At 47.5% G+C, this 25,631-nt stretch overlaps 1 protein-coding gene across 4 annotated transcripts; it reads left to right on the forward strand.

The window, feature by feature from the left end:
• Positions 1-24,579, forward strand: Cgn (cingulin). Of its 4 annotated transcripts, none has more exons than XM_063253406.1 (23): positions 25-114; positions 2,543-2,742; positions 3,885-4,037; positions 5,917-6,794; positions 7,714-7,814; positions 7,952-8,021; positions 8,126-8,215; positions 9,199-9,326; positions 10,519-10,651; positions 10,941-11,153; positions 11,588-11,736; positions 11,926-12,058; positions 15,021-15,230; positions 15,555-15,761; positions 16,157-16,414; positions 17,418-17,588; positions 18,433-18,594; positions 20,458-20,547; positions 20,959-21,042; positions 21,133-21,251; positions 21,864-21,972; positions 22,449-22,612; positions 22,917-24,579. In XM_063253406.1, exons 4-23 carry the CDS (start codon positions 5,931-5,933, stop codon positions 23,056-23,058), a joined length of 3,597 nt encoding a protein of 1,198 aa, XP_063109476.1. In that variant the 5' UTR covers positions 25-114; positions 2,543-2,742; positions 3,885-4,037; positions 5,917-5,930; the 3' UTR covers positions 23,059-24,579. The 4 variants fall into 4 exon arrangements, with proteins under 4 accessions (XP_003479067.1, XP_063109476.1, XP_012998497.1 ...); XM_013143043.3 differs by having other exon boundaries at positions 26-114; positions 8,126-8,221; XM_003479019.5 differs by lacking the exon at positions 2,543-2,742 and having other exon boundaries at positions 1-114; positions 8,126-8,221.
• Positions 24,580-25,631: the final 1,052 nt, after the last annotated feature.

The following is a 25,631-nucleotide window of genomic DNA, read 5'->3' on the forward strand; positions in this document are numbered from 1 at the left end:
GGTAGGAGGGGGGAAGAGGTGCGAGAGCCTCGGTACTGAGGGGAGGGCCAGGAGCTGCGCCTGCAGCTCTGCGGGAGCCCGGCGCGCGAGCCCGGAGCGCCGCCCCTCGCTAGGGTGAGTAGCCGGGACCCGAGGCCAGGGCACCTGAGGAGGTGGGAAGGCCCTCAGGTGCACCCCAGGGGTACAGAGGTGAGGCAGTCAGAGCTCTTCCCCTTCAGGGCACAGGTGCGGTGTTGGAGAGAGGAGGAGGGGAGGTCTGGGGAGGGTGGCAGAGCTGGTTAAGAACTGGTCCCTACGCTCAGGTGGCCAGGCCGGTGGCGGAGGAGGGGTACCAGCATGGGCCAGCTGAGGCTAAGGCTATTCTCAGGGCACGAAAGCGTTTCAGGGCCAGGATATCTCTGGAGGTCATGGCAGCCCTGGGAGCAGACTTTCTCTTGGAGACCAGGGTGGTAGGGGAAGGAGTTATTCCCAGTTTTGCCAAGGCGACTGCTGCCTGAGGTTCGGAGACATTAAAAGGGAGCCGTTGGCAGGTGCTCTTTTCCTGAGGCACTCCCCCGCCCCACCGCGGTCAACAAGAATCCGCCACTGACACCTCCCTTCTAGCGCGGAGATGGCTCTAAGGTAGGGAGCCTTTTTCCATCAGTTCACCTGCAGGTGAAAGCAATTGCTAGTGCAGACATTGAAGGGCAGAACGAGAAGTCACCCTCACCTCGACGTGATATGAAACTATTTAAGGCTTTCATTGTCCGTCTTCCTGTGCATTTTTGCTAGGGAGAATCTTTTTTTCCTTCTTCCTCTTGAAAGAGAGAGACTGCGCTCCAGGAGAGGGATATGAGGAAGTGTAGATCCCTGGAGCTGCAAAATACTGGAAATACTTAGACCTCTTTTATGTCAACCCTTGCCCCACCCCAAGTACTTTCTTCTTAGGGTTTAGATTAGGCCACACTGGGTGAGGTTTGGAAGTGTAACCAACTCCTCGATGTCGCCTGGAATCCTCGTAATTCCCTGAAAGCTAGCCAGGCAACCCTGACTCCTGACCCGAGATCCCTGTTAGACTGGCAGTAGGCCTAGCGGTGCAGGAAATAGGCAGGACTCCTCCAGGCCAGATGAGAGGTGCACACTGGGCTCAGACAAAATTTCTGAGGTGGATTTTCTTGCCTTAGGCAGCTGTGGAACTAGAGCCAGCTTTAACTTGGCCCCTTTGATGCCCTGCCTGAGGAAAGTTGTAGTAATTGGAAAATAATTAGCACCTGCTACGTTTGTAGCCAAGCTGCCTGCACTTGCCTAGGGCACCTCTTTTTTTTTAACCTGGATATTTGGGTGAAGGGGGTCTGGCTCTAGGGGCCTGCTAATCCAGAGATCTGTCAGACTCAGAGGATTCTGGCTTCCTACAGTTCCCAGGCTGGCCTGTGTACTCTTAGCTTGTGGGAAGGGAGAGGGGAGGGACTGCATCACTTCACGCTAGGGAGGTGGCCCAGGTAATTGTGGATCAGGAATGCAGTTTTGAGAACTTGAGAGGAAGTGGTGGAGGAAAACAAAGTATTCCTGTCAAACGCCAGCCTGTCAGTTGGCCAGGTTCTTGGTGCATCTGCTCCTCTTGCACTTCCTTTTCCATCTTCTACTCCTCATTAGGAGCTTTGGTTTGGCATCCAAGGTGGACCAGGACACAGCTCCTGGTCTTGTCCCTCTGTCTCCATTGGTGTGGAATTTCTCTGGTCTGCTTTCCATGCTGCCACTGTCCTCTCTCTGGCCCTCCCTTTTTCTCTTGGCTCGAACCAGTCAAGCCAGTTTGCAGGGACCTAGTTCTTCATTGTTTTATTCCTGTACTGGCTGAGCAGCTCTAGCCTGGCTCTCGGGTTTCTGCTTTTTCTGTGTAGACCTAGCCTGGAATCCACATGGGGGAGGTGGTGTTCTACTTGAAACTCTTTTTGGTGGTTTTGGAGATCGAACCCAAGACCTTTGCATTGAATTACATCCCTGGCCCTTTTTACAGTTTTTTTATTTTGAGACAGAGTCTTGATAAATTGCTCAGGCTAACTGGAATTTGCCATCCTCTTGCCTCAGCCTCTCAGAGTGCTGGGATCACAAGCACACATTACCATCCCCAACTGGAAAGAAACCTTTTTATCTATAATTTTATGAGAAAAAGGGAACATAGTGTTCAAGGTCACTGAGCTGTCCTATTCTGTTTTGATCATTTGTTTTCCTTATTATCACAAAGGAGGTTCTAATCTGTATTTTCCTAATTCTCCCATTTTCTAAATGTGCCAGTTATTTAGAATCTAGCAACTTGCTTGGCTTTCTATGTATCAATCCTTCCTTACTTCCTACCAGGAGTCCAGGAATTGTTACTCCTGGTTGGAAGCTAGATACATATGAGTGGGCCAGAGGTGATAAAATTGGGGCAGGGCAGGCTAATGAGTAACTCAGGAAGAAATGGCTGTCTGATACAGGTGTAGAGTGCCCTCCCATCTTCAAAGCCAGGAATGGCAGAGGCGAACAGATACAGCTGAATTAATTGTGGCCTGGTCTCTTCCTCCAGGGCAGTTGGTGAGAAGAGCCATGGACATAGGCCAGGAATGGGAAAGCAGGGTCAGCTTTTGGTGAGCGCGCAGGCCTACCTAGCACTGGGGTTGCCTGCTGCCTGATCACTGTTTACCTGCCTGGGGCTTATGCAAGACTTTGGCGCTGCCCTGCTCCCTTGGCCCCGCCCACCTGTCCTCTGTAACTGAAGGAAGGCGGGTAGGTTTCGGGTTTTGCATGTTGAATCATTTAGAGATCTGCTCTCTGACCCACTGTAAAGATTCCTTAGCCCTCATAGCCCCTGACCCACAAGTCCTGGGACCGAAGCTGATCAAAGCTGGAGTGACACTGGGATCCAGATAACACTCATACCACCTCTTCACAACTTAGCCCTCGCACCCAAGGGGCTGTATACTTTTCTGAGTCTAAGTGGGAAGTGCTTGACCTGGATCTGGAAGATCTGTAGATGTTTTGACAGGGTAGAGCTGCAGCATGAATAAATCATGTGACTTCAGAGAGCTGGCAGTCTTGGCGCATCTGGTTCTAAGATCATGACAGGGAGTACAGACCAAGAGTCCTTGCCACTTAAGGCAAAAGAGAAATGGCTGGGAGGGATCCTTGGGTAAATCTTCCTTGTCCCGGTGTCCAAATCTACCTAGGATCAGCATGCAATCTTCAACACGTATGTATTCTCATCTCCCATTGGCCAGGCACTGGGGTCAGCTTATCATCATGATCGCTCTCTCTTTTTAAGTCTTTTTGAAGCAGGGGCTCCATGTAGATCAGGCTGACCTTGAACTCGCTTTGTAGCCCAGGCTGGCCTCCTGCCTCAACCTGTTTTTTCTGTAGTGAGAGAGGGGAATGGGAAACAAATAATCAATACAATAAATGTATAAACTGAAGTGAATGCGCTGAAGAATAACTACAGAGGATTTAACAAGTGCTGCATTCTTCGTGAACCAAGAGGAGCCAGGAAGTTTCTGTGGAAAGGAATAGCGTGTGTGAACAGTGACATTGGGTGTCAGATTGTGATAGGGCTTTCATGTTTAATATTTTATCGTTTCGTCATCCTTTGTTTTTTTTAGTACCGGAATTTGAACTCAGGATCTTGTACTCGCCAGGCTGTTGCTATGCTGCGGAGCCATATCCCTAGCCCTCTGCATCCTTTGTTAAAGTAGAACCTATATATAATGAAAAGGCACACATTTTAAGAATATAACTGGGTGGTCTCTGATTTGTAATTTCCTGCCTTAACCTCCTGAATAGCTGAATAGCTAAATAACTGGGTGCTACTATACCGAGTTTATTGATAATAGTTAAAGTTATACACCTTTTGTAATTATTTACTGTTTAATTCTCAGGTAATTATCTCATGAGGTATTGTTCCACGCATTTTATTGATGAGGAAGCAGAGGCTCAAAAGATTATTGCTCAAGTGCTATACATGAGGTGAAGAGCAGAGCTAGGATTTTCTAAGCCAGATCCATACTCTAGTCCAGTGCCTTTCCTACCAGGTGAGTATTTTGAAGATCTGTTTTACCCTGCTACCTTCAAAAATATTTTAACATTCTGTATGAAGGGCTGGGCATGGTGGCACTTGCCTGTAATTGAAGCTGTCTGGAGTCTGAAACCAGAAGTTTGGAGTTCCAGCCTAGTTTGGGCAGTTTATCAGTTTAGCAAGACTCTATCTCAAATAAAAAAGGACAGGGGCATGTAACTCAGTGTGAAAGCCCTGGGTTTAATTCCCAGTACCAAGAAAAAATATTTCTGTGGTAAAAGTTTATTTGGGCTCTCCTAGGGAAGAATGATTACTTTCACAATTTTATTAGTGCAAAGTCATTCCCAATAAAGGGTCTCTCCCTCCTTGTTCCTTTTGCTAGAGGAGATAGGCTGGGAATGCTAAGAATGTTCTTCCTTCTGGGTGTGGTGACACCTGTCATCCAGCACTTGGGAGGCTGAGGCAGAGGGATCAAGGATTACCTGGAGTTGGAGACCAGCCTGGGCTACATATTAAGACTTTTGCAAAAATATTAAAAACCAAACCAAAACAAAAATGCTTTTCTTAAAAGATTGTTTTCCTGCTAAGCCTTCTTACCTGGAGCCCAGTCCCTCCTATCCCTTCCACTCTCTCCTCATCTCTCCACAGTTTCCAGGCTTCTTAGCCCTTTGCTCATCTCTGATAGAGGGCTCTGTGCCAAGTTTCCTTGGCTCAGAACTCTGGTGGAGGCTGAGTTGGGTATGTTTATTTTTCTGTCTAACATGTTACGGGCTCCTCCTCCAGTTTAGTGCAGGGCTGTGATGAAGACCAGCAGAAAAAGTGGAGAGGCTGGAGTTTTTAATTTGCTTAGAAGAGAACCTCTCCCCTAAGTCCCTGGAGCCAGAACATAACCTGAAACACATTCCACTTGCTGACCCTGTCCTTGGGCAATGTGGACCAGGGAGCTGGCCTGCAGTTGGCCTTGGTTCTGGCCCCCAGTTTAGATCAGCCTGCCTGTCCTGGTGCCTGTGGCCTGGCACACTTAAAACCTTCGTGAAATTTGTTTTGTTTTGTTTGTTTTTGTGATGCTAGAGCTAGAACCTAGAGCTTTATACATGCTAGGCAAGCACTCTAACCTGACCTATGTCTCCAGCCCTAAATCTTTTCTTGAATAGGTAACACATCAAGTGGTCTCAAATTGAAAAGGAACAGGAAGATAGAAAGCCCATCCCTTTCTACTTTTCCAGGGAATAGACTCGCTTGTGTCTGTGCCTAACCTTGCTGCTACAGCTTTGTGTATGTCTGTGTCTTTCTAGAAATGGGCTGCTAGGATGTCACAGTTTTGAGGTCTTCTATATTTTAAAGGCAGTTTGGAGGATAGCAGGCCTTAGGGTTTGCTTCCACTGGGGGAGAAGGAGCCTCGTGGTGGCTTGTGTGTACAGTAAATGTGAGGATCATACAGAGTTACTCAGCTCCTTCACACAAGCCACATTCCCCAGGGTTATGTCAGAGTAAATGGGTTCTTTTAGGTCAGTGGGTTTCAAAGTGTGTTATCTCTGGACCAGCAGGGAGAACCTGTTAGACATGCAAATTCTCTCCCATCATACCTACTGATCAGAAATGGAGATAGGGTACCACCTGTGTTTCTGCTGCTCAACTTTAGTATGCGAGACAGCAAGTAAGAAAAATTAAAAGGGAGTGTGAAAATGATGAGGACATGTTGTGTATGTGTACGAACTCCACCTGATGAACATGACCATTATGTACTGCAAATGTACTAATAAAAATTGTTTTAAAAGTTACAAAAATAGGTAAGGGGTAAAGAAGAGTATGAGAAGCACTGATGGGTGTAAAAAGAAACTGATGGGGCAGGTGGAGGTTTCTAGATCTCTACTTGATCCCTCTCTATTTTCTAGGACCCCTCCTACCCATGGAGCAGGCATCTACCATGGAGCCCCGAGGCCCTGTAGACCACGGAGTGCAGATTCGCTTCATTACAGAGGCAGAAGGTGGTGCTGAGATGGGCACGCTACGCCGTGGTGGGCGACGTCCAGCAAAAGATGCTAGGGCTAATACCTATGGAGTGGCTGTGCGGGTACAGGGCATTGCTGGACAGCCCTTTGTGGTGCTTAACAGTGGAGAGAAAGGGGGGGACTCCTTTGGGGTCCAAATCAAAGGGGCCAAAAACCGAGGGGCCCCAGGAACTCCAAGCTCCGATTCAGAATTCCCTGAGAACCCCTACTCTCAGGCCAAGGACTTCCCTGCCCCCTCCCAGGGTAGCACGTCTGACGAGGAACCTGGGACCGGATGGCACGGAAGACTGCTCCGTTCTCAGTCGCAGGCCTCCCTAGCTGGCCCTGTGCCTATGGATCCCAGTAGCAGGAGCATCAGCTTGCTGGAGCTAGTGCCCCAAGAGGCGTCCCCAGGTAGCACCATCGACACTGCTCCTTTGTCTTCAGTGGACTCCCTCATCAACAAGTTTGACAAGCAGGTGAGAGGCCACGCCCGAGGCCGGACTGGCCGCCGCACTAGGACACTGCCACATGAACAGCAACAGCGCAAGAGGAGCCAGAGTCTGGACAGTCGCCCCCCCAGGGACACGCTGGGAGAGCGAGAGCGCCAGTCCTCCAACCACTGGGCCCCTAACGCCAAGTATAATAGTCACGTGGACAGCATAAAACAGTCACCCCAGAGCCCTGTTGGTGGCTTTTCCCGTTCCCGGCAGACTCAGGACTGGGTTCTTCAGAGTTTTGAGCAGCTACAGGAGACAGCACAGGATCCCACCTTGTTGCAGGTCAGACCTAACCCCAGCCCTCTCACCAGCCCTGGTACCAGTCCTGGGACTCTGCTAATCCAAATCACCTTGGCTTGGCCTTTTGTTCTCCATTTTATCCAAATAGAAGATATTTATATACATGAGGTACTTCCTTGAGTAAAATAATAATAAAAAAGGCACTCAAACCAAAAAAAAAAAAAAAAAAAAAGACCAGGTGTGATGGTGCACACCTGTAATCCTAGCACTCAGGAGGCTGAGGCAGGAGACTTGTGAGTTTGAAGCTAGCCTGGGTTACACAGGGAGACCCTGTCTCAAGAAAAATAAATAAAAGAAAATGAACTCACTGTAAACTCACTGGCTAGAAGCATAAGTGTCCGCTGTGCTTTAGTGACACCAAATGCTGATTTGCTAGGTAGCTTTCCTAAGGCACAAGAGGATAAGAACAGTTCCCTGTGCTCACACCAGAATTTTACACTTTTCTCTTCCACTCAGAAATGCAAATAAGTGGGGGAGTAATTTCACTTTGAGACAACTTACGTCCATTCTAAAAGTAAGTCATTTATAAACTCCAGTGCACCCATTGTCGTTAGTGACCTGTGACATGTTGCACAGCTGACTGAGACCTGCGGATTGAGGAAAACATGGTTTGCAGCATAGCATAGCTTTGTGTCCTCAGCTTTCCCCAGTTCTGTGGTTCAGCACAATCACAGGGCCTCGTCTCCCAGCTAACTGCCACCTCTTCTTCAGAAACCCTTACACACTTCTGGACCAGTCTTTCTCCCATTTCTTTCTTTTCCTCTTCCCCTACTCCTTCACTTCTACTTCTTTTTTTTTTTTTGATACTGGGGATCAAACTCATGACCTCACACTTGCCGGGCAGGCGCTTACACCATTGAGCTAAATTCCTGGCCCTACCTCTGCTGCTTTTCCCCTGCAGTTCAAATCAACACCAGACCTTCTCCGAGACCAGCAGGAGGCCACCCCAGCAGGCAGCGTGGACCATGTGAAGGCCACCATCTATGGCATCCTGAGGGAAGGGTGAGTGGGGCTCGCCCCACCTGGAGGTCTGCGCTTCCTTTCTTTTCCTCTGTCCTCACTCCACACCTACCTCCCCCTCTTGCTTATCTCAGTTAACCTCTCTTTCACCTCACCTGTGTCTGTGCGTTTCCCTCCAGAAGCTCAGAAAGTGAAGCCTCAGTGAGGAGGAAGGTTAGCTTGGTGCTGGAGCAGATGCAGCCTCTCATGGTGAGTAGCCCTCCCTGGCTCAGGTAGGGTCTTCATGGTGTCTGAGGGCTGGATGCAGACTGACTCCCACCCTCCTCCCTGTCCTCCTTGAATTTCTGTGACAGATGGTTGCGCCCGCTTCTACCAAGGTCCTGGCAGAGCAGGGTGAGCTGACCCGAAAAGTGGAAGAGCTACAGAAAAGACTGGATGAAGAGGTAAAGGTGAGAAGGAGTTGGAATGCAAGAGGAATGTGGGACCACGGGGAAAGCCCTTGTCCTGGAGGTGGGCTAGCCAGGCACTTTTGGGTCCTGCAAGATGAGAGACAGGCGTGTGCCCGCATTTCAGCGAGAACTTTGAGGTGCTCTGAAGCCCACGGAGGCAGAGCATGTAAGGGATCCAGCTAATTTGCATTCTGTCTCCTTCCTTATCCTGGCTCTGCCACTTACTCGCTGTGTAAGGCTTGAGAAAATGATTCAAGTTATCTGTACCTTGGGTCATTTTTGTTATTTTTACTTTATTTGTGGTACTAGGGATTGAATCCAAGACCTTCATACTGAGCTACATCCCGAGACCTTTTTAATTTATTTTTATTTTTTGTGGTACTGAGGATCAATCTGCATGACTTCACATTCAGCTGTATCCCCATCTCTTTCTTTACTCTGAGACAAGGTCTCACTAAATTGCTGAGTTTCCCAGGCTGGGCTCGAACTAGGAGTCTGTCTGCTTCAGCCTCTCAGAGTACTAGTATTGTCAGTCTATACCACTGCATCTAACTTCAAGCCTTTCGTCATCAGAATGACAATGGCAGTTGTAGCTGTGTTTATTGAGTATGATGTTTCTTGAAGATACTGTCCTGGGTGATAGAGAGTTCATTCGGGACCCTTTAATGATGAGAACAGTGAGGATGAGCGAGGTTCAGTGAAATGCCTGTGATAATAAGTTGCAGAGAAGGAATGGAAAAATCCAAGTCAGTCTTCTTCTAAAACCTATGTAGTGTTTTTTAGTTTTTTGAGATAGAGTCCCACTATGTAGTTTAGGCTGATTCTAAACTCATTATATAGTGATGATTCTCCTCTCTCAGTCTCGCAAGTGCTAGGATCATAGGTGTGTACCACCACGCCTGACATACTCTCATTATTGTGCTTCTTTCTTAGAGTTTTTCCCTGCACTCTATCTGCTCTACTCCTCCCTTTTTCAGAGGCGGCAGAAGTTAGAGTCTTCCGGAATTGGGCTGGAGCGGCAGCTGGAGGAGAAAGTGGAAGAGTGCAGCCGGCTGCAGGAGCTGCTGGAGAGGTGGAAGGGAGAGGCCCAGCAGAGCACCAAGGAGTGAGTGTGCCTGGGGCTGCCTGGGGCTGCTGGTGCAGCTCCTGGGGTTGCAGTTTGAGTAAGGTAGTTAGGGGAGCCCTCACTGGGATTCGAACCCAGGCCTGCAATGTAGTTCAGTGGTAGAGTGCTTGGGTAACACCCTCAAGGTCCTGGGTTCTGTGCCCTCCACTCCAAACAAAAACAAACAGAAAAAAAAATTGCAAAGAGATTTGATCAAACACATGAAGATTTAAATGAATTAATATATGTGAGTAAAGTCCCCAGAAGAAGGAGCAAGGGTGATTTAAACATGTCTCTACAGTAATGATGATGGTATGCATTTGGAGTTGGCTACCTGGGTTTGCCTCTGCCTCACATTCTTAATCTGTAAAATGGGTTTGGTCTTACCTCAAAGGATTGTTATGAGGAATTACTCTTCCAGTGAGCAAATGTTCTCCCAGTGACAGACATTGATTTAGGATCTTTTTTTTTTTTTTTTTTTTAAATCAGTACCAGGGATCGAACTCACGACCGCCTGCTTGCAAGGCAGGTGATTATGCCGCTGAGCTAAATCCCCAGCCCCTGATTTAGGATCTTGAGACATATCAGTAAACCATGCAGATTCAGGCCAGAAGCTAAGCTGCTTTTTTTCTGTATCTCTTTTTTTTCTTCCAGTAGTAGAGACTGAGTCTAGGGCCTTCATACGGAGTTACACACCCAGTCCTTTTTTTCCACTTTTTGTGTTGAGATAGGGTCTCACTAAGTTGGTCAGTGGTCCAGACTGGACTCAAGCTTGCCATACTCCTGCCTCAGCCTCCCAGAGTGCTGGGATTACAGATGTGTAACACCACACCCAGTTCTAGAAGTTTAGTTTCCTGTGAGAGGGAACAGACAATAAACATAGTATGTAAGTCAGTTTGTACCCTGTGAGAAGGTAGCAAGTAGAGCAGATCCAGAGGGCCACGTCGTGCGGAGCAGTTTGCAGCGTGAACTAAGGTAGCAGGAAAGCCTCATTAGTGAGTGTGGGTAGGTAGCTCAGTGGTAGAGCACTTGCTGAACATGTGCAAGTCCCAGGGTCTTGTCTTCTGTGCTTCAAAACAAAAACAAAACAAACATAAGGAATTTGAAAAAACACCTGAAGGAGTTCTGCATGGATTAGCATATGTTAAATGTTGAGCAAACTGCTCAGCACATCAAATGTTCCTGTTACCAGGCTACAGAACATGAGGCTCCTCCTGGACCAGGAGGAAAGGGTACGACATGGGCTGGAGACCCAGGTGATGGAGCTGCAGAACAAGCTGAAGCAGGGCCAGGGTTCTGAGCCTGCGAAGGGGGCACTCCTGAAGGTATGGAGTGGGGCTGTGCATCCTCAAGTCTGCCCATCTGCAGTTTTCCCAAAGTGTGGGGGGAGCAGCCAGTGTGTTAGGGGCCCTGCTAAGTGTGCTTTGGGGCTGACTCAGAGGTGAGGTAAGGCTAGGGCCCAGAATGGAGATTTCCATTATCCTAACCATCCTGGGAGGTGAGAGTGTCTGGGACTGTGCTTGACCCTGGGTGTTCTGTAGATACTTTCTGACTAAGTGACCGAATAATGGATTCTAGTGTAGTCACTCCTGCACGTCCATCTCCCTTCCTCAGGACCTGTTGGAGACCCGGGAGCTTCTGGAAGAGGTTTTAGAGGGGAAGCAGCGGGTGGAAGAGCAGCTGAGGCTGCGGGAGCGGGAGTTGACAGCCCTGAAGGGGGCCCTGAAGGAGGAGGTGGCCTCCCGTGACCAGGAGGTGGAGCACGTGCGGCAGCAGTGCCAGCGGGACACAGAGCAGCTGCGCAGGAGCATGCAGGATGCAACCCAGGCATGTGGCAAGGGAAAGGGCTTGGAGGGGAGTGCACTGCAGGGCAGGGGCTGCCTGGGGAACTTGTAGATTGTAACTTTTCATAGTTGTCCTACGAACTGTCCCTAAAGGACACATGTGTGTTGTGGGGAGAACCTTAGACAAGAAACTGTAGGGACAGAAGTTGGGAGTGGGAGTGCAGGCCAGACTTACCATCAGTATATATGACCAAAGTCTAATGAGGAAATACCTGGAGAGGCTTCCTGTGGATGTCAGAGGGGGACTATAACTTGGGGAGGGAGAACCCTTTGTAACATTGTACCAGGTCCCACCAAGATGTTGGGGTTCAGCTGCCATGCTATCCTCTGGGCCTGAGCTTCCCCCCTGAACACACTCACTCGGCCTTTCGGTGAGCTCTGTCCTCTGAGCCTTTTGCTGCCCCTCCCATCCCCCAGGACCATGCAGCGTTGGAGGCCGAGAGGCAGAAGATGGCTGTACTGGTACGGGAGTTGCAGAGGGAGCTGGAGGAGACCTCAGAGGAGACAGGGCATTGGCAGAGCATGTTCCAGAAGAACAAGGAGGAGCTTCGAGCCACAAAGCAGGAGTAGGGACCTTATACTCTGCCAGGAATATTTATCCATAACCCTTGCCTCTCACTGCTTTTCTCCTGTGCTTTGCTCTTACCCAGCTCCTCTTCCCGGCTGTCAGGGGGTTTTATTATCCTTCAGAGGTCTCCCAGTGGGAGGCTTGACTATTCCCTTTCACCTTGATTTCTCCTCCTTGATGGGCTCAGACTCCTGCAGCTGCGGATGGAAAAGGAAGAGATGGAAGAGGAGCTTGGGGAGAAGATGGAGATCTTACAGAGGGATTTAGAGCAGGCACAAGCCGGTGCTCGAGATACTCACCAGGTTGAAGAGCTTAAGAAGGTACTTGGGATATGGGGAGCAGAATGGCATACCTGGGTGTGGGATTCCTGCCTCACCTGTCCACTCAGGCCTCTGCACTAATGAGGCTGTCTCCATGTGCATATGTTCAGTCTTCTTTCTGGCATAGCAAGGCTGTTTTCTTTGTGAGTATAGAGGTTTCTAGTGAGAAAGCCTGAGAGCCAGCTTGGGGACAATCAGAAGCCACTGGCTACATCCCAAAAGACCTTGGGCAGCAGATTGTAGGTGAATTTGTGAAATGCCAGGGTCATTTTTACAGGCTTAAAAACCTAATTTGGTCAGTACAGTAAAAGCAGCTCTGCTTTGGGAAGATTTGTTAACTACACAGTGAAATGAATGTTTAGTTAGAATCTAGTTTATGATTTGTGGTAAGAAGTATCATTCTAAGGTCTGGAATATAGGCGTTTCTGGGGCCTGCGGACCCACGTGGAAAGGCTGTTTGGAGAGCACACAGTGGGATATGGGGAACTAGAGGATCCTGGACTTTTTAGTTTTAGTTTATGAAGGTTAAGAAGGCAACCATTTTTGGATAGTTTAGATAACCTAGAAAATATTTTCATTATAGGTAACTGTCATCTGTGGCCCCCTTAAAATGTTTTTAGCTCTACATTTCCTTGATTCACTATCCTGGACATGTAGTATGTGCTCAGCTAATAAGTAATCAATGCCTGATTATTTACTTACTTATTTTCCTCTTTTGACGCTGGTACTGGGGATTAAATGCAGGGCCTCAGCATGTGAGTTTTCTGTGACTGAGATATGTCATGCTTCAGTGTTTTTCTATAACACCTCTACTATACAAATGCCTAATTGTAATTATATTTAAAATGAGCCAAGAAACAGTTATAGCTCATTATTTTCCAGATAAACTAAACTTGAGATTACACAAAACATTTGATGGAGAAGAAATATAATTAAATTAATGTTAACCAAATATCACCAAATATACTTGATTATAATTCTGTTTTGTAGTTTAAAATTTTGATTTTCCAGAAAAAACTTCCAAAAGAATAATGAAGTTAAAATTACTCTCATTTAAACGTTTTTTTTTTTTTTCTTTTTGAGGCGGGGTCTCGCTGTGCAGTTCAGGCTGGCCTTCGGCTTACTTTGTCGCTCAGCTGGTCTCAAACTCTCAGTGATTCTCCTACCTCAGCCTCCCAAGCGCTGGGGCTACAGGTGTGCATCACCATGCCTGGTCTTAGTGTTCTTTTAAAGTTAAGAAATATTGAGAATACTCTGAAAAATGTTAATTGTATCAGCTGACACCATGAACGTGGACACACCTCTGAGCCATCTCAGTTGATGTATTGTCCTGGGTAAACTAAAAATTTTGTCTATCTCATATAGCAAATGCATCTTATCAATTATTTAACCAGTAACTAAAATAATATGTTATGAGAATAAAGGAGCTAAGCCCAACGTAGACCATACTCTGTTATATTGTTTTCCTTTATAATTAGTTTTAACTTACACTGAAGACTTCCTACATGTTACATAGCTCTTCAGCCTAATTATGGTTATTTTTGAATTTCAAGAGTAGTAATTAAAGAATTAGAATCAGACTTCATGTTTAAATTTTCTTTTTAAAAGAAATTAGAGATATGCCAGTATTCATTGTATCATGTTTTTGGTTTTCAATACATATATTTTAGATGTTGATCTTGTTTTATCTGTATGATTATCTATTTTCTCTTCACATCATTTATTTTATTATATTTCGTTGGGTTTTTTTTGAGACAGGTTTTCATTATGTAACTCAAACTGGCCTTAAACTCACCATGTTACAGACTGAGGTCTGGCCTTGAACTTGTGGCAGTCTTTTGCCTCAGCTTCCTAAGTACTGGGATTACAGGCATGCCCCGCCATGCCTGGCCCGCCTCATTTATTTTAATGAGGTTATATTTCATGTACCGTAAAATTCCTCTACTTATTTATTGGTTTGTTTATTTTGGGACAGAGTCTTGATATGTAGTTCAGGCTGAGATCCTGCTGCCTCAGTCTCCCGAGAACTGGGATTACAGATGTGTACCACCATGCCTGGCAGTTCCTCCTTTTCAAGTATGCCGTGCTCTTTAGTTTATTCACAAAGTTATGAAACCATAACCACTATCTAAAAGTTTCAAACATGTAGTAGCAAGTATCTTGATCCCTTTTTGGATGAATAACTCCACTCTGACTATATTGGACCATATTTTGCCCATTTATCAACTGATGGCCATTTCGATCATTTCTCAGTTCAGCCCGTAATGAATTTATGCTGCTATGAACATTCACATACAAGTTTTATGTGAACTATATATTTTCAGCTCTGGAGTGGAATTGCTAGGTCATATTTTAAGTTTTACATTCAACTTTTTAAGAAAGAGCCTGCTTTCCAAAGTGGCCACATTATTTTACTTTTCGTTCACCTTCTGGAACTGCCATCTGGCTCTGCATGTCCCTTTGTACCCACAACTGAAAGGTAGAAATCGTTTTTTTTTTTTTTTTTTTTGTCTTTTTCGTTTTTTTATCGGTACCAGGGATCGAACTCACGACTGCCTGCTTGCAAGGCAGGTGCTTATGCCGCTGAGCTAAATCCCCAGCCCCGAAAGGTAGAAATCTTTCTTTTGGCTCAGTATGTAGAGGTTTCAGTCCATAGTTGCTTGGCTTCAAGGCAGGGTGGTGGCCAGAGTGAGGGGAACAGAGAAGAGAAATGGTCGCTGGCCTGGCTGTGGGCAGCAGAGAGTGCTCAAGGGAGGAGGGAGAGAGTCACACCCTGGTGATTCACCCCCTCTAACTAGGCTTTATCCCCCAGTCACATTTAATTATAAACTCCTTGGTAGACCAATGCACTGTTGAGTATTTCACCCCCGTGATCAATGTCCTCCCCCAAATCCCACCTGTGAGTGTATGAGGCTTTGAGATATAAATCACGATAACCTTAACCATTGCCCTTTCCTCCTAGGAGCTGCGCCAGACACAAGAGGAGCTCAAGGAGCTGCAGGCAGAGCAGAAGAGCCAGGAGGTAGCTGGGCGACACCGGGACCGGGAGCTGGAGAAGCAGCTAGCAGTCTTGAGGGTGGAGGCTGATCGAAGCCTAGAGCTGGAACAGCAGAACCTCCAGCTACAAAAGACCCTGCAGCAGCTGAGACTGGACTGTGAAGAGGCCTCCAAGGCAAGGGGAGTGGGCCTAAGGCTTAGGAGGTGGAGGCCAAGGGGTCTAGTGGGCTGAGGAGCCAGAGGGCATGGAAGGTTCCCTGTGATGGGTACGTACCAGCAGCTCTGTGAGTTTGTGTGTGGCCACAGCAAGATCTGCCAGTAGGTGGTGATAGCAACCCTGGCTAAGGGCCAAGACTCTTAAGCCAGGGCTACTTCTCTACTCCCACCTCTCTGAAGCTCTGGGTGGGCTCTCAGAGGGCTAGCTTCTGGGGTATGTGTGTGCTTCGTGGCCTGTGACCTAGGCTGTGCGGTCTGAGCCACTGCTCCACACTGCCCGCAGGCCAAACTGGCAGCCGAGAAGGAGGCCTTGGTGCTGGGGCAGCGTCGGGCAACAGTGGAAACCACACTTCGGGAGACCCAGGAGGAAAATGACAGCTTCCGCCGACGCATCCTGGGTCTGGAGCAGCAGCTGAAGGAAGCCCGAGGGCTGGCGGAGGGCGGGGAAGCGGTGGAGGCGAGACTTCGGGACAAGGTGCAGCGGCTGGAGGTCAGTACTTCTGCCCACAGGGTCCTTTTTCCTGGCCTTCACTGCCTTCCAACCTGGCCAGATCTTCCCTTTGCTAGATACGCTGCCAAGTTTTATGTTGTCAGTAGTATGCTTCTGTTTCACCTTCCTTGTCCTCTGTTAAGTCCTCTGTTAACCTTGCATTTATTCCCTGGAGTGTGCTTTGCTGTGAATGTTTCAACTTTGCATGGGTATTTTTGTTTCTTATTTGTCTTTACTGGGTCTCTATGTCTTGATCTCTTTGCTACTTTCTCTGAGCCTATTTTCATTGCACTTTTTTTCATAAATACCTATTTTTCCTCCCCGCTATCTGTGCACCCTCAAATGACTCAAGCCTCTTGCCAGCTCAGCCCCTCCCCATCTCTCCTTTCTCCCAGGCAGAGAAACAGCGACTTGAAGAGGCACTGAATGCAGCGCAGGAGGAGGAGGGGAGCCTGGCAGCAGCCAAAAGGGCCCTAGAGATCAAGCTGGATGAGGCCCAGCGGGGCCTGGTGCGCCTGGGGCAGGAGCAGCAGGCTCTGAACCAGGCTCTCGAGGAGGAGGGGAAGCAGAGGGAGGTGCTGCGGCGAAGCAAGGTGGAGCTGGAGGAGCAGAAGCGTTTGCTGGACAAAACTGTGGAACGACTCAACAAGGAGGTAGGCATGGTAGTCCCGGGCCCTTAGGAAGAGGCTCAGCTCATTGAGGTGCCGGATGCATCAGAGCTTGTCTCTCTCCTCAAGTACATGGTTGAGAGGACAAGGCCAAATCTTTCCAAAGTACTGGACTTCTTACCTTCTTTCTGTGTTCTTGCCCTTACCCCCATACCTCATTCCCTTACAGTTTTATTCTTAAGAGAATATTTACTGGGATTCTGCTTTGGAAGTCTGTAAGACTTAAGCATATAAAGCTTCCAATTAGTGGAGTTTGTGTGCAAGCATGTGTGTGCATTACAGGGATTATTCCCAGGAACTTGCACGGGATAGGCAAGTGCTTTATCTCTGAGGCGCATACCTAGACCTCATTAGTATAATTTTAAGCTGGGAGGAGAGGAAGAAAAAAGGGGGCAAGGAAATAAATGGCTCTTTTGCCTGTAAGTTCCTCTCAACATCTTACTTTACAAAGTAAGACGATACACTTAATATTTTTTATCAGTTCTAAAGTGAACATTTTATCATTTGTCACTTCTTGGAATTGTACATTTTATCATTTCTAAATTGGATTTTGTTTATAATTCACAATATCTCCTAGTTTAGTCAGCACATTCTTCTTATAGTGTATCATGTAACCACTGGCACCTTGTGTTTGTTGAAATATGGTTGTTGAAGATTTACTTTGTAGCAGGCACTGTTGTACTTTATGTGAATAACTAACAATTCTCAAAACAGCTTGCAGTGTTGGTACTGTTGTTACCCCAAGTTATGGATGGGGAACTGAGACTGAAAGGATGAGCAGCTTGCCTTTGGTCACCAAAACTAAGTGATAGAGCCAGAATTTGAACCCAGGTATCTGCATATAACCACCAGCTGTTAAACAAGAACAAGAGCAAGTTGCTTTGGCTGCAGGAAGGCCCTTGGGAGAGTCTCTGGAGCTGGATCTAGAGAAGGGATAGTCTTCAGTTGAACACAAGTAATATTGAAAACTCTTTGGTGTGTGCTTTAGCTGGAGCAGATTGGGAATGACTCCAAGCAAGCCCTGCAGCAGCTCCAGACTCAGCTGGAAGATTATAAGGAAAAATCCCGGCGGGAGGTAGCAGATGCTCAGCGCCAGGCTAAAGATTGGGCCAGTGAGGCTGAGAAGACCTCTGGAGGGCTGAGCCGCCTTCAGGATGAGGTAGGAGCCTTAAGGGCAAAAAGGTGGGACCCATCCCCTGTCTTTGGGTTTGAAGATCTTTCCTCCTAAGCTGGCCCAGGTTTAGGTGTAGCCACTTGCAGTTACATACTAAGGTGGGAGATGGTGGAGGAGTTGGTCCACCTTAGCTGCAGACACAGAGGTACATTATCCATAGGGCAGTGGTTTTGCAACTCTGCTGCACTATAGAGTCACCTGAGGAGATGAGTTTTTAAATCCCAAAGCCTAAACTGTATTATAGATTACTTAAATCATAATCTTTAGGGATGGGACCTAGGGTCAGTGGTTTTTAAAAATCCTTACAGTGACATGTGAAGGTACCTTAGCTGCTCAGGAAGCTGAGGTAGGAGAATCCCTTGAACTCAAGACCAGCCTGTGCAATAGAGCAAGACCCCATCTCAAAAACAAACAAACAAAGGGAGACACACATACACAAAAGCTTCAAGTTATTCCAATTTATGTAGACAAGTTTAAAGTAACTTTTTAAAGACTTAAAATTTGTCAGTCTGCTTTATGCTATCACCCTGTGCTGGCAATTTGTGTGTGTGTGTGTGTGTGTGTGTGTGTGTGTGTGTGTGTGTGTGTGTGTTTGTGGAGATAGGATCTTGCCGTACAGTTCAGGGTGCCCTTGAACTCACTAGGATAGCCTAGGCTGGCCTCAAATATGAGGTGGTCCTCCTGCCTCAACCTCCCAAGTACTGAGATTACAAGCATGTGCTGCCACGCTCAGTTTGTGCTGGTAATTCTAAAGGTTGTAAGTGATGAAGTATTTTTCCCCTCAAGCCCACCTCACACTGCACTGAGCTCACCCTTTTACCTCTGGCAGATCCAGAGGCTGCGGCAGGCCCTGCAGGCCACCCAGGCTGAGCGAGACACGGCCAGACTGGACAAAGAGCTGCTGGCCCAGCGACTACAGGGACTGGAACACGAGGCAGAGAACAAGAAGCGCTCTCAGGATGACAAGACCAGGCAACTGAAGAGCCTTGAGGTCAGGACATATGAGGTGGAGGCCGAAAGACAGGGTCCTGGGTCCTGACACAGGCAGGCCTTCTGTGGGGAAAGGGACAGGGGACTCCCAAGTATCTTTCTTTTCATTTCAAGATTGAATCCAGGGGCTTCATACTGAACTCTACATCCTCAACCCTTTTTCAATTTTTTGGAAACGGTGCTAAATTACTAAGTTTCCTTAGTAACTGGGCTGGGCTTGCACTTGTGATCCTCCTGCCTCCTAGAGTACTGGGCTTGCAGCCATGTACCAACCCAAGCCTAAGTGTATTTCTGTGCTACAGATTGAAACTGGCACCCCACAGCTAATGGGTTTTGTTGGATTTTGTTGCTTTAAGCAATTTTGGATCAAATGCCAATGTTTAGAAATGTATAAATATCACAGAAAAATTTGGGTTTCTAGCTTCTTTCATACAGTAAGTCCCTGACTTACAAATGAGTTCCATTCTGGGAGAATTGTTCATAAGTCAGATTCATTCGTAAATCAAATTTATTGATAAGCCTAACCATAACCCTAAGTTGACAAAGTGAGTCTTATACAGTAAACTTTTGAGTTCACAACTCAAAAGTTTGTAACTCAGAAACTTAGTATGTTTGGAAAATATAACAGTGGTGTGTTCTGCGTGACAATAGTTGGCTCGAGCCACTGAGCACTGACATCCCCCTTTCAGAGTGAACAGTAGTCTTCAATTTGCTATATTTGAGAACAATTATACCAACAGTAATAGCAAACATACTACACTCTGTGCCAAGCCCTGAAGTTTCATTTTGCTCCCAGAATAACCATATAAGATACATCATCTTGTTTTCTTTTTCTTCTGTTTTTTTTTTTTTTTTTTTTTTTTTTGAGATAGGTCTTACAATGTAGCCCAGGCTGGCCTCCAAATCTGAGCTATCTTTGGCCTCCTGAGTGCTAGGATTACAGGTTTGTGCCACCACACCCAGCCAACTCCATTTTTCAGATGTGCCTCAGAGGAAAGCAGAGGCAGAGCAATGAAGTAACTTGCTTATGAGTCTGCTTCTAGGGAGCACTAGACCTAATTTTCAAACCCAGGTCATCGGTCCTGTGTTAGTTTCTCCTCTTATTGCTGAGACACAATACCTACACCAGGTAGGTATTGAAGGAGGAAAGGTGTATTATGTCTTGCAGTTTGTAGAGGTTTTAGTCTATAATCGGGTGGTTCCAAGGCAGGGAAGCATGGGGGAGAGGCATGGAGAAGGAAAAGAGCTTTTGGTATGGCAGACGGGAAGTAGAGACTGACTCTAGAGAGGAGAGGGGGAGATAGCCCCTTCCAGCCCATACCCTCAGCGACCCACCTTCTCCACCAGGAGTCACCTCCCAGCACACAGTTAGTCTAAGTCAGTGTTGAGTATCACATACCCGTGATCCAGTCACCTTCCAAAAGCGGCTCCTGTGAGCACATGAAGCTTCAGGGGAACATCTAGATTGAAACTGTGACAGTCCTGAGTTCATCCTCACAGCCTCTACCTGGTATGCAAGCCAATTCACTCCCCCAATCTGTACTCTGGTGTTTTCAGTTTCAGAGTCTCTTTCTCTGCCTTGACCATGTACTTGGGTTTTCCTATTAAGGAAATGGCTTCTCTGGTTAGAAATTGCTGGGGTTTGACTTCCTCCTGCCCCCAAACACAACCTTCTCCCCATGCCACACATGATCAGCAGAGGGCGCCAGCTCCTTGGTAGCTGGGAGCCAGGACAAGGACCAAAAGAATCCTGGAGGTACAAGAGAGAAAGGTCTATGGATGCTGGAGTTTGAGTGGGTCCTGTTTAGAATTTGGCATTCCAGTGTCCAGCATTTAGGCTGCATTGTCTGTCCCTCTGCCATAGGAAAAGGTCTCTCGGCTGGAAACCGAGTTAGATGAAGAAAAGAACACAGTAGAGCTGCTAACAGAGCGGGTGAATCGTGGCCGGGACCAGGTAACTTCAACATTACCACTCATCTACTCCGAACCACATAACCTCTCGGCTTTCTCAAAAACAACGTTGTTTGCTTCAGTAGTCTGGAGTTTTGTCTGCTTTGGAAAGGATTGGCAGGTTTCCTCAGATGGAAAGAAGCCAAGAATTTGAATAAAGGCATTGTAGCTTGAGCCACTGTGTCTTGAGTAGGAACTGCTTTGGTATAGAAGGGATGCTGGTTCCTGGTGGGAGAATGAACCTGTGTCAATTCTGTGGCTCCTTCATTTTGAGCATCCTGTGATTTCTTCACTGCCTGGTCCCTAGGGGATTTGGGGTTCAGGCGCCATCCTCCTGGGCTCTACCCAGTTGGGTCTGCCTGCCGGCTCATTGGTGGCCCTCCCCAAGTCTGTGCCTCTTGTGTATCCCTGCTAGGTGGACCAATTGAGGACTGAGCTCATGCAGGAGAGGTCTGCTCGGCAGGATTTGGAGTGCGACAAAATCTCCTTAGAGAGACAGGTGAAAAGAGGGGGATCTTAGGGAGAGACCCCAAAGGTTGGTAGGATGAGCAACTGGACTGCTAACTGTGGAACCTCCTGTCCTTCTCAGAATAAAGAGCTGAAGACCCGGTTGGCCAGCTCAGAAGGCTTTCAGAAGCCCAGTGCCAGCCTTTCTCAGCTTGAGTCCCAGAATCAGTTATTGCAGGAGCGTCTACAAGCTGAAGAAAGGTAACATGAACCTGTCCTTACTTCTCTCCCTCCCTCAGTTTGGGTTTTTCTCCTCCCTTCATTTCCCACCTCACATCTGACCAACCTGCCCTGATCTTCAAAAGAGTCCCTTTGTTCCTCTTTTTATTTTTCTTTTGTCTTTTTGAGACAGGGTCTCTATGCAGTTCAGGCGGGCCTTGGACTCACTTCGTAGCTCAGGCTGGTCTCAAATTTGCAGTGATCCTTGTGCCTCAGCCTCCCAAGTGCTGGGATTACAGGAGTGCACCAATACATCCGGCTTGTTTTTATTTTTTTGAAACACAGTCTTGCTGTGTAGTTCAGACTGGCTTTGAATTTACTTTGTAGTCCAGGCTGGCCTCAAACGCATAGTGACCCTCCTGCCTCAGCCTCTCAAATACTGGGATTACAGGCATTGGCCACTATGCCCAGCTCTCTGCTCCTGAGACAGAGCAGAGAAAACTGTGGAAATTCTGAGATGTGAATGACCTCTGTCTCCTTGCTTCTTTTTTGGTGGGGCTTATTACAGAAGTCCTTGGAGGTAGTAAGGGGCCAAATACAGGTTTCCTGAGAAGTGGCAACAGCCAGAGACACCCTTCTCTCTCATCTTCCTAGAGAGAAGGCAGTTTTGCAGTCCACCAACCGAAAATTGGAGCGCAAAGTTAAAGAACTATCCATCCAGATTGATGATGAGCGACAGCATGTTAATGACCAGAAAGATCAAGTAAGGACGTGGCACTCCAGGGGCCATGTGGTCTCAGGGCAGGGGTATATTATGTTTGCTTGAAGACCACGGCATGTCTCCATCTGCCATCAGTCTTCCAAACAGACTTCACTTACTTAAGGAGATTAGACTGAAGGACGAGAGCAGTTACAGCTAGGGTGTATATAGAGTACTAGTTTCTTGTACTTTTCAGTGTTTTTGGGACAGGTCTCCCTACTGTATGGCCTAGGCTGGCCTTGAACTCAGTCTTCCTGCATCAGCCTCCTATGTGCTGGCATCACAGGCATGTGCCATCATGCCTGGCTTAGCTCCTGTGATTAATATACATATTAGTTCATTTAATCCTCATGGCGACCTTATGAGCCTAGGCCCATAATCATAACCCTTTTCATGGGGCAGTTACCTCTTGTCAAGATGGTTATATTGTCCATAGCAGCAGATGTTTTGCTCATGTGGGGACTTGGTCTTCTGCCCAGCTGAGCCTGAGGGTGAAGGCTTTGAAGCGGCAGGTAGATGAAGCCGAAGAGGAAATTGAGCGACTGGATGGCCTGAGGAAGAAGGCACAACGTGAGCTGGAAGAACAGCATGAGGTCAACGAACAGCTGCAGGCCCGGATCAAAGCCTTGGAGAAAGATGCCTGGTAGGGGCCGTCCTTCAGCCTCTTCCTCTTTGGAGAGGGTAGAGCCGATAAGAAGTGGTCTCTCCTGAGCAGGTAAAATGAGGAGGAAGACCTCTGCGATAGGAATATGCAGTCGCTTATTAAACCTGCTGCAGTTAGTCAGGTTTTCTTGGTGTCTCAGCCCCCAGCCTATACCCAGGTCCCTGGATCTCTGCTTAGTAGGGGATCTTCTAAGTGGGCTTAGGCCCTGGAATTAGTTTCTGAGTGTGGAACAGTTGGTATCTCAGTCTTTTCCTCTCCCTCACCAGTATTCTCTCTGACTCAGGCGCAAAGCTTCCCGCTCAGCCACTGAGTCAGCCCTCAAACATGAGGGGCTGAGCTCCGACGAGGAATTTGACAGCGTCTATGACCCATCATCCATCGCGTCGCTCCTGACGGAGAGCAACCTCCAGACCAGCTCCTGTTAGTTACTGGTCTTGAACGTCCAGAGGCAGGCCCCAGGCCTCTCTCAACCAGCCATGCTCAGCCTCGCCTCGATGTCTGCCTAGGATTCCTCTTTCCTATGGTGACCCAATTACTCAGACCCAAGACAGGGAGGGATCTGAGTCACAGTGATGAAGAAGATAGTAAGAAGTTGAAGTATGGACTTGACCTTTCCACTGGAGGAATGGGTGTTTTAGGCTTACTGAGTCCTTCCCTTGGGTGCCAACCCCTCTTTCATCTCTGTGAAATGAGATGAAACAAGTGGAAGGATGGTCAGCACAGAAACTGAGGGGGCTGAAAGGATCAGAAAGAATATAAGTTGCCATGTGTATAAAGCTTTATGTCTTTAGCCCTTAACCTTATGGCTCAGGGAAGTACCCAGCGCTATTCTGCTCTCTGGATTCCTGCAAGCTGTTTTCCTCCTACTCTGAAGCAGGGTGCAGAAGCTCTATGGGTAACAGACATGCAGGCGTGGCTTTACCCATTTCTCAGATTCCTTTCTGCACAGTTGTAGGGCTCATATGATAGTCCCCACACCCCTTCCATCTCTACATTTTTGTTTTGTTTTTTGTCTTTTTGAAACAGGGTCTCTCTCTGCAGTTCAGGCTGGCCTTGAGCTCACTTTGTAGCCTAGGTTGGTCTTAAATTTACAACGATCCTCCTGTCTCAGCCTTCCAAGTGCTGGGATTACAGGCATGTGCCACCACACAGGCATAGTCTGTACATTTTTGTCTTCTCTGAGCTAGTGGGTCCAGGAGACCCTTCATCCCCTCCCCTTCCATCTTTACCATTTGTACCCTACCTTTCCTCTCAGTGCCTTAGCCAGGGTGAGGAGATATGGATACTCTTCTTGCCTTTTATACCTGCACATTCATACCTCTCCCCAAACCAGCCTTTCCCCAATGGGGCCTCAGCCTGCCCTGCTTCCCCAGAGGGCCACCAGCTATGCTGCTGAGGAGCCCTGGAGAGGGACTCCCATAGGGCTCTAAAGGTAGTGGGGGCCTGATTTTGCTCAGGGTTTTCACCTGTTGTTCTCTCTCTCCCCTTTGGCGCTGGATGTGGCTATATATAAGATGGCTGCACATGGGGATCCTGACAACTGTCTATACAAGTTCCAAAAGCAAAAGGTCTCAGAGGCCTTCCTGTGGTTTCTGTGGTCAGATCTCAGCAGCCTCAATAGGGAACTAAGGGACCATCACTTTCTCAGGACCTTCACCTGAGGTTAGGAGCTCATCTTGGAGATGGAAAGGGGCCGTGGAGAATGTATTTCTCTTGGGGGTTTTAGGGAGAGCCAGGCGCTGGTGGGGAAGGAAGGGGACTGATTCACTTCTCTTCCAAAGCAGGTTCTGTGGACAAGCTGGGAGGAAGGCTGTTCTCACCAATGACTTGTAATTTTATGATTTTTTAAAGAGTCCTATATCTGCAAATCAGAGATTCTCTCCCAATGCAACTCAGCCTTGGTTTTATTTTAAATTAAACATTAAAAGTATATATCTATATTTAAATCCTGTTCTTTTTCTGGCTTATTTGAAGGTCTAAGTTTTGGAAAAAAGTCATTTTAACCCTGCAGCTTAGGGGCTGAGCTGGAGTTTTGTCACCACTTTTCACAGGTCTTTTACTACAGATCAGATGGGACCTAGAAAACCTGGGCATGTTTACAGCAGCCCTATTCTTGCCTGAACAATTTTCTGGGAATAGCAAGGCCCAGAACACCTTCTGTAAGGCTTAGAGGGCGACAGACCAGCACAAAATTTTATTTCCTTGGTCACAGGGATATCCCCAGCATTCACCACCCAGACAAAAATCACTGTTCATTCCTAATTTATAAGGGCCCCTATCCCTACCTAGAAGGTGGGGAGTTTCTGCCATGTTTTGTCTTGAAGAGACCCATCCCTTCACAAGGGCCTATTGCCAGATACAGAGATACTTCAGATTTTAAAGTGGCTCCTACCTCCTCCTGTGGTTCCTTTGGGCTGAGAATAAACTCATGGTCCTGTTTGGCCAACTCTTCTAAACCCTCCAGATTCCAGCCTAGTGTTGGGGAGCAAATGCCATCTGAGAAGTTTCTGTTGAATTCCTTTTAAGGCAATGTGTCCCGCCTCTCCCTGCCATATAATAGCTGTGCAAAACAAGCCCCACCCAGTGCCTACCTGCTTTTGACTTTGGCCCGGGCGTCTTGCCAGGGAAGGGCACCTGCCAGACTGGCTTAGGCTAGTCTGTGAGTTGGCCCCTTGGTGCCTGCTTTTCTACCGAGGAAGAAAAAGTTTTCTCAGCTCTACAGTCCACAGGTTTTGTGTAGGGAGAGGAAGAGGAAAAATGTATGGAAGTGTGTAAGTGTTCCAACTCCTCATCCTCTGTAGAGGAAGGAGCAGGCAAGATGTTTACTTCTGACTGCAACTGATCTTGGAGTTGAGACAAAGCTAATGAATATTGAGGTACAACCACATACTCGATAGACCAAACTGCCAAGCAGCTCTGGGTCACTGCAAGTCCCACCTTTATGTAAATCTAAGCTTATGGGGCATATCTGAAGTCACAGCACCGCCCACCTTGTTCT

The sequence above is a fragment of the Cavia porcellus genome, unplaced genomic scaffold (assembly GCF_034190915.1).
Source record: "Cavia porcellus strain 051 isolate PalLab524CR breed Dunkin Hartley unplaced genomic scaffold, mCavPor4.1 scaffold_1, whole genome shotgun sequence".
NCBI lineage: Eukaryota > Metazoa > Chordata > Mammalia > Rodentia > Caviidae > Cavia > Cavia porcellus.

What these genes read in the sequence shown, in the direction of transcription:
- Cgn (XM_003479019.5), top strand. Translation starts at nt 5,931, where the DNA reads ATGGAGCAGGCATCTACCATGGAGCCCCGAGGCCCTGTAGACCACGGA. An exon ending in CTTCGAGCCACAAAGCAGGA is followed by an intron (nt 11,737 to 11,925) that starts GTAGGGACCTTA and finishes TGATGGGCTCAG; the next exon opens with ACTCCTGCAGCTGCGGATGG. An exon ending in TGGAACGACTCAACAAGGAG is followed by an intron (nt 16,415 to 17,417) that starts GTAGGCATGGTA and finishes TGTGTGCTTTAG; the next exon opens with CTGGAGCAGATTGGGAATGA.